The following is a 7,155-nucleotide window of genomic DNA, read 5'->3' as shown; positions in this document are numbered from 1 at the left end:
CCCGAAGGCGCGCAAGAACTTCTTCCTTTTTTGGACCCTCTCCTTCTAGCTCATATAAGCTAGTTATGTTTATTTATCATCCACTCTATCCTGAATTGTGGCACAATATGGACAGATTTCGGAATACCGATGAACCTTTATGTAAATGTATCAACTTGAAGGATGAACATATCACAATGGATAATACCAAGTGGACTCCCCCTCTTCTGCTTTTTTCTTGGTGACTTCTTTGTGATATAATGGTTGGGAAAGAATATATTTGCGGCTGAAGATAGCTTTTTACCATCCTGTCTATCAATTAAATTATAATTACCATCCTGCTATAAAAGGCCAGCTGTTCTAGAGTCTCTTACAATACCAGAGATCTCTGCTATTTCATTTCCCAAACAATGTTATTTAGCACCAATGTCATCTACTATCATAGTCCTACAGTTTAAATCTGGGTAACTGAAAACCTTGACCAGAGACTGGCCTTATAGTTAGCAACCAATCATAAGGAGCCACATTCAATAAACAACAATAAACACCAACATTAATAAATGCATATTTATAGATTTATATACATTAAAAAAGAAAGTTCATGTTGACAGCTTGGGGACAACAATCTTGTCAATTCCGTCCATAACGATTCCTGAATTTCCCTCTCCAGCCTCGATTCTGTTGTTGGTACCGAGCATTGCGTTCGGCCAAACTGTACAGTTCATCAGGAATCACCTGAAACAATGGAAAACAGAATATAAAATTGTGACATCATTTAGTCAAGCTACGATTCAAAGACTCTACACTTGTGACCATACAGTGTGTGTGTGTGTGTGTGTATGACTTTATTATCCACTTTTATCCTGTCTTTTTAAAGATAGAAATAGCAGTCAAATGGCTCTATACTAACAAAATGAGTGACTACACACAAGTTCCCATGATTGGTACCAGTAGATGTTGCATAAGTTTCTCTTTTTTTTTTTACTGCTTTTAGTCACTGAACTGTGGCCCAATTGGGACACCATCTTAAAGGATCTCAGTACATATTTTATCAGTCTTAATTTTGATGAATTGCTGAGGTGGATTAGATTGACTAAGTTACAGAAACATATGAATACAAACATATAAATAAAACCCTGTGGACATAGAGGCAAAGCTCCAGAATAGCTGGCGACTGACTTGACCAAAATAAAAATCACACACAACAGGGTCCTGCAGCTTTTGGCCACCAAATTCACTTACAATGAATTGCTCAGCTGACCTGTACTCTAACAGAAGCTATCTCCCCAAGATTTTGCACAACTGGTCAAAGCCAAAAGTTTGTGGTTTCCAAGAGAACCTCTTAATTATGTCTGCAACCGTTTCATGAAAAAGACTTGAACGAAGATCAATATGAAAAGGGCAACAAACCTGATTAGCTTCCAGCAAGATGTTGATGAGAGGTTGAGCTGATCCTCCATCGCTGTATGTCATTAAAGACAGAGCAATTCCAGTTTTACTAGAAAAATTCCAAAGAGAAATATATTTTAATTCACAAAAGATCAATTTAAAAATAAACATATCAAATAAAATAGTTTTACCATTATACTAATTAGTCACTCAACTTTTATCAATATTCCAAATCGTTAAAACCATAATTGCATCTAATTATCGAATGTCTAACCCACCTTCCCATCTGGCACAACTCATGCTATGTTTGCAGACAACAGAGGTAGCAGTAGCAATGGTCACTTACCCAGCTCGGCCAGTTCGTCCAATACGATGGACATATTCCTCTATATTCCTGGGAAAGTCATAGTTGAAGACATAACTGAAAAAGAATGAGGAGCAATGGTCGATCAGAGCACCAAACATCTGATGAGGTGGACAAGGTTCAGCAGCAGAAGGTAGAGATGGAGAATGAGAGGAAGTAGAAGGAAGGAGATGTCAGTAAGAGTAGAATTGTTAGAAAAATAGGGTTTAATTAGGAGGGATGGTGATAGTTGACTAATTAAAATCTTTGCCTCAGCGGTTTACAAGTTTGCTTCCCAAGAAGATAGTTCCAGGTTCAATCTCACTCTGTACTTTGAGAAATGGATTTCTACCCTAATCTCAAGTCTTACGGGAGACAGAAGATGCATGGAAGCAGGTTAGATCAGCAAATGGAAATACCTTTTGGTATTGCAATCCATCTCTTGATTCCTCTTTATTCCCAGCTGACTCGGTCTTTTGTCCTCCTCTGGAGTTCCTTAAAAATAAGTATCATACCAGACAGAGCATTGTAGTCGATATAATCAACACTAAAACCTCTATAAGATGTGCTCCAGCATGGTCAAAGTTCAGCTACTGAAACCAGTAACAAACACTATCCAAAATGTCTTGATAATCGACAGAGTTCTTGGACTTGTGGAGATTTCCAGGGTCCGACTGCTTCCAGTCAAAATTGAATTCAAAACTGCAACATAAGAAAATGATTGCTCAATCGTCCTTTATTTGCAGTCTTCTGTGAAAACATGTCCAGCGAGTGGTGAGAGTTGATGGCAAGGATCTTTGGCTGTCAATCTGACTCATGGAAAAAATGGATGTCAAAAGCAGCTCGCCACCGACAATACGTTGTCGGCTGCAGGTGGTGACACTGTCAGGCCTCTCATGCATTACTGCCAGACACTCAACAGTTACCAACTTCATCTGCAGGACATAGTCACTCAATGAGGAAGTCTGTAGTGACTCCTCCACCCTAGAAATAGCAATCAAATCTCCCTCAAATGACTTATTTTTGAAGGTGATCAGTGGATCCTATCAGTCCTGATATACTGACAGAGTGCCTTAGTGAGGAGGTTCAGGGTTCTGTCCCAGTGAGTGACCTGTTGAGCAAGTATCTTCACCACAGCCTCAAGTAGAGCCAAAGTTTGGAAAAGATACTGTATGGAAGGCTACCCAATAGAATTTGAAAAGGTTCAACTGTGAATGCTGATCATGGATAGGAAATTTGTTGACAGCACATGTCTTTGGAATACTCAGTCACTTCAGGTGATCAAACATTAATGAATGTAAAAGAAGGAATCCATTAATTCTTCCTTGGTGAGAGAGAGAGAGATAGAAAGAGAGAGAGGGAGAGAGAGAGAGAGAAAGCAATAGAACAAAGAATAAAACCAAAACGTACGTAATGTCTTTGACATCAAGTCCTCTCGATGCCACATCCGTAGCAATGAGTATTCTACATTCCCCAGACTTCATCTCTTTCATACACTGCTCCCGGTCAGCCTGCTCCCTGCACGACAAATACAATCATCATCATCATCATCACCACAATAACAAACAATTCAACACACATCAATAACAATGTTACACCATGGGCCCTCAACTCTTCACAAAGTCTGTGTGATGGTCATATGTGGCTGGTCTTGGACCCACCTCAATCCTTCTCCAGTTTCTTTCAGAAAGAGACAACTGACTGACAGGTGGTAAGCAAAGAGATGAACTGACCCCCCAATACATGACTGGTACATGACTTTTTAACCCTAAAAAGATGAAAGGTAAAGTTGATTTTGGCAACATTTGAACTAAGTGCAGAAAGTTGCATCAAATACCACAAGGCATTGAATCTAACACCAGTTTCATACCTGACTAAGAGACAGGTGTTAAATAGCAGCAAAATCCATAATTGCGACCCTAATCACCAAAAGACTTCTACGGAGAGAGAAAACAAGAAAGGATTCAACAGAAGCCAGGACCAGATCCCCACAAGGAAAAGGACAGCCAAAGGTGGCCATCCCTCCGCAGAATAATAATAATAATCCTTTCTACTAAAAGCACAAGGCCTGGAAATTTTTTTGTGAAGGGGATTACATCACCCCCTCTCTCCCCAGTGTCTCACTGGTATTTATCAACACTGAAAGGATGAAAGACAAAGTTGACCTCAGCAGAATTTGAACTCAAAACGTAAAGATGGATGAAATGTTGTTGTGAAGCATTTTGCCCAGAATGCTAATGTTTCTGCCAGCTCCCTGTCTTAACAATAATAATAATAATAATTCCTTCCCGGCCGCTTTTAATGCTTGTTTTGATTTCCATTGTAATCCAGTCAATTGAGATGATGTCCCCACAAAAAGTTCAAAAGGCAAACCTGACCCCAGAACATTAACACCAAAGGACATTTTGTCCAACATTAACAGCAAAAAAAAAAACAAAAAACACAGGTTAATAATAAAATAATCACAAGAATACAAAAAAGTTTTAGAAAATTCTGCAAGAAAACAGAACAGAATTGCACACACACACACAAAATTACATACCGATCTCCATGGATACAGCGACAATTTATTCCTTCAATAGCCAAATCACTGGCAATATCATCAGCCCTAGAAAGAAAGTTGAACATTAATTACTAATCAATGAGAAATATTCATTGGAAATCAATAACATTTGATAAATTTTATTTTAATCTTTACTCAGTAACTCAGATTATACGGGGTATGTGTGTGTTTTTTAGGTTTCTTTAGTAGATGTCAACATTTATACACACACACACAATGTACCCCTCCCAGAATTCACTCTGGTCCCAAAGATTTCAACCAGATCCCCACCCGCAACTCGTTTTCTCTCTTCACTCTTTCAGCCTTCCCAGATGTTGAGGCCAAGGATCATCAGGATTAACTGAAATGTCAATGAGCTAACTAGGGAGTCTCTACACAAAAGGCCTTGGGTGCTAGAAGTAGCAGCCAAATCTCCCTCCAATTATGTAGTTCTTGATACACGGAGGATAACAGTTGAAATAGTTATAACACGATAACAAAACCAAGTAGTGACAACCTGCTAGAAATAGCTACTAAATCTCTCTAAAATCACACCATCTTTAAAAAAGAAAAAAGGGGATACTCCGGATAAGGTAGTCACAGATACACTTAGGCCTAAACGAAGGCAGATATGATGATGGCAGGAACATCTGAAACCATATGTTCGCTGCATCAGGACTAACCTGAGGCCAAACAACACTTGTGTTCCAACGAAACCAAAAACATACACATAATACAGATTCCAGAAGAAATAACAAACCCAGTACTTACGTCACTTTCCTGCCAACAAACACAATCACTTTGTCGTCCATGGTTATTTCTTCAAAAATAAAGTTAAAAAGCTAAAAAGAAAAAAACATTAAAATTCGAATAAATAAGGAATTTGGCTGATGTGTTTCAGTGACATTCAATCTGTTAGGAAGGCATGGAGGAAGTAGGTCTTATGCCTTTCTCACTCTGTTGTTAGTAGCAGCAAATTTTTAAAAGAGGGGAAAAGTACACCAGCCCCAGTGTGCAGCTGGTATGTTATTTGATTGACTTCAACAGCATTTTGATTAAGAATAACATCAGCTCCTCAAATTAAGACAAAACAACTAATTAGTAATATAATTATCTGAATTGATTAGTGGTACAAGAATGGGACATATTTAAACCCTCAAAAGAGAGAAAAACTGTTGTAAATAGAGCAAATGAAGTGGTGTCAATGAGGGAACCCCTATGTGGTTGTTTGGACTGGTAAAAATAGAAACCAAATTCCTCACATCACAGCCTTTTCTCTTTAAAATTTATAAAGGACAAGTGAAAGTATTTCTGAACAAACAGGATGGTCATGGATGGAATACTTGACCAGGGCAGCCTTGAGGATCTGTATACAAGCCACATGACCTAATGACAGCTTTTAGCTGTTCAGGCTTATCCAGACCAAAAGTTAAATGAAAAGCTTAATTAAAACGACAAAAAAAAAAAAGGTAATTATAATTTCAATTCGCTTCACCACTTACCCTGTCTTTCTTGTTGTATTCTTCAATAATCTCCACCCTTTGTTCCACTGTATGAACAGCCTGTGTAAAGACAGATGGCATTTAGAAAGGAGTAGATATTATATGCATTAATTAACCCATTCGATACTAACTCAGCCGTAGCTGGCAGAGAGCACCCATTGTTATCTAAATGTGAATTGAAGCACAAATCTCGTTCGTACATTTATGAAAATATGTGATTTCACTTTGTAAATAGTTGAGTTATGGTATCCGACATTGCTTGATGTGATATCTGAACTTGGTGAATTTTGGGAGATTTTTCTTCCAACTTTGGAAATGGATAGGAGTTTCATGCTATCAAGCAGTGATTCTGAATTTAAAGGTTTTTCAACGGAAAATATGGAGATATCGAGAAAAAGAATGAATGAGGTACAAAAGCATGTGGTGTAAGAGAATGAATAGGATATTTCTGTATCTGAAACTGAAAGCAGTTCATTAATGAACAAGACATGCTGACCCCAGGACCATTGAGATACCTTTGTATCAGTGGGCTGTTGAAATGCTTGTGCCACCACCTGCAAATCCATCCCATTACTTTGGTACTTAATTGATCTGGTAGGTTATGGAAAGGTCAATATTGGTTACGTATAAAAAAAAAAGTTAACTGTGACAATGTAATTAAAACTATTTTTGTTCACCAATAACCACGTAGCCCACACAGAGGCTTGTTGCCAAGTGATTGTCTAAGGAACATTTGTAACTAAATTAGGGAAGATCTTCAATTCTGTACCTTACACTTCGTATAATCTCGAGCCCCAGGAGTTTTACATGTCAGTCACAATTTAGTCAAAAAAGGTTGTTGGTTTTATTTTATTTTTCTTACAATACTAACCAGAAAGAAGTACCAAAGGATAAGTGGCAAGCAGGAATCATCTACTATTGCTCTGGGCTGACCATTGTCTTTTGCGTGAATTCAGTCCATAAAAATTGTGCAAAAGTCCACCTTATATACATAAACATGTGTGTTTAAATGCTTACAGGACTCTCAGGCAATTTGTCGGGAGAGAAAGTTGACAAGGCTGTAAACATTTCAACATGTTTATGGAGATAAGGTGGCCTCTTCTGCACAGTGTCTATGTACTGAATTCACTCAAAAGATAATGGTTGGTCGAGAGCAATAGAAGGTACCAACCCCTTGCCCAAGGAAGGAATGTTTGTCTTTGAAAGCGAAGACAAGTAGAAAAGAAATGCCTTCACTTGAAATGCAAATAAGCATTAGCCAACAGGGAGGGAAGATGGCTGTAAAATCATTTAGCCCATAGTGGCAAGGAAATCGCATGCAGCAAACAAACAAATGTATTTACATGTATGCGTGTGCATATATATATATATATATATATATATATATATATATAACACAC

General features: G+C 38.0%; 1 protein-coding gene across 2 annotated transcripts in view; it reads right to left on the bottom strand.

The window, feature by feature from the left end:
* Nucleotides 1-532: 532 nt before the first annotated feature.
* LOC106876790 (probable ATP-dependent RNA helicase DDX43) overlaps nucleotides 533-7,155 on the bottom strand; it is a 25,402-nt gene continuing 18,779 nt past the window's right edge. For both annotated transcript variants that reach the window (XM_014925499.2, XM_014925500.2), the window contains 7 exons: nucleotides 5,756-5,815; nucleotides 5,025-5,095; nucleotides 4,254-4,319; nucleotides 3,122-3,229; nucleotides 1,715-1,789; nucleotides 1,390-1,477; nucleotides 533-714 (listed from right to left, as the gene is read on the bottom strand). In XM_014925499.2, the coding sequence (XP_014780985.1) occupies nucleotides 610-714; nucleotides 1,390-1,477; nucleotides 1,715-1,789; nucleotides 3,122-3,229; nucleotides 4,254-4,319; nucleotides 5,025-5,095; nucleotides 5,756-5,815 (573 nt within the window). In that variant the 3' untranslated portion in view covers nucleotides 533-609. The remainder of the gene's footprint in view (nucleotides 715-1,389; nucleotides 1,478-1,714; nucleotides 1,790-3,121; nucleotides 3,230-4,253; nucleotides 4,320-5,024; nucleotides 5,096-5,755; nucleotides 5,816-7,155) is intronic.

The sequence above is a fragment of the Octopus bimaculoides genome, chromosome 24, assembly GCF_001194135.2.
Source record: "Octopus bimaculoides isolate UCB-OBI-ISO-001 chromosome 24, ASM119413v2, whole genome shotgun sequence".
NCBI lineage: Eukaryota > Metazoa > Mollusca > Cephalopoda > Octopoda > Octopodidae > Octopus > Octopus bimaculoides.
The sequence above is the reverse complement of the archived record's forward strand: the minus strand, read 5'-3'. Positions and strand labels throughout refer to the sequence as shown.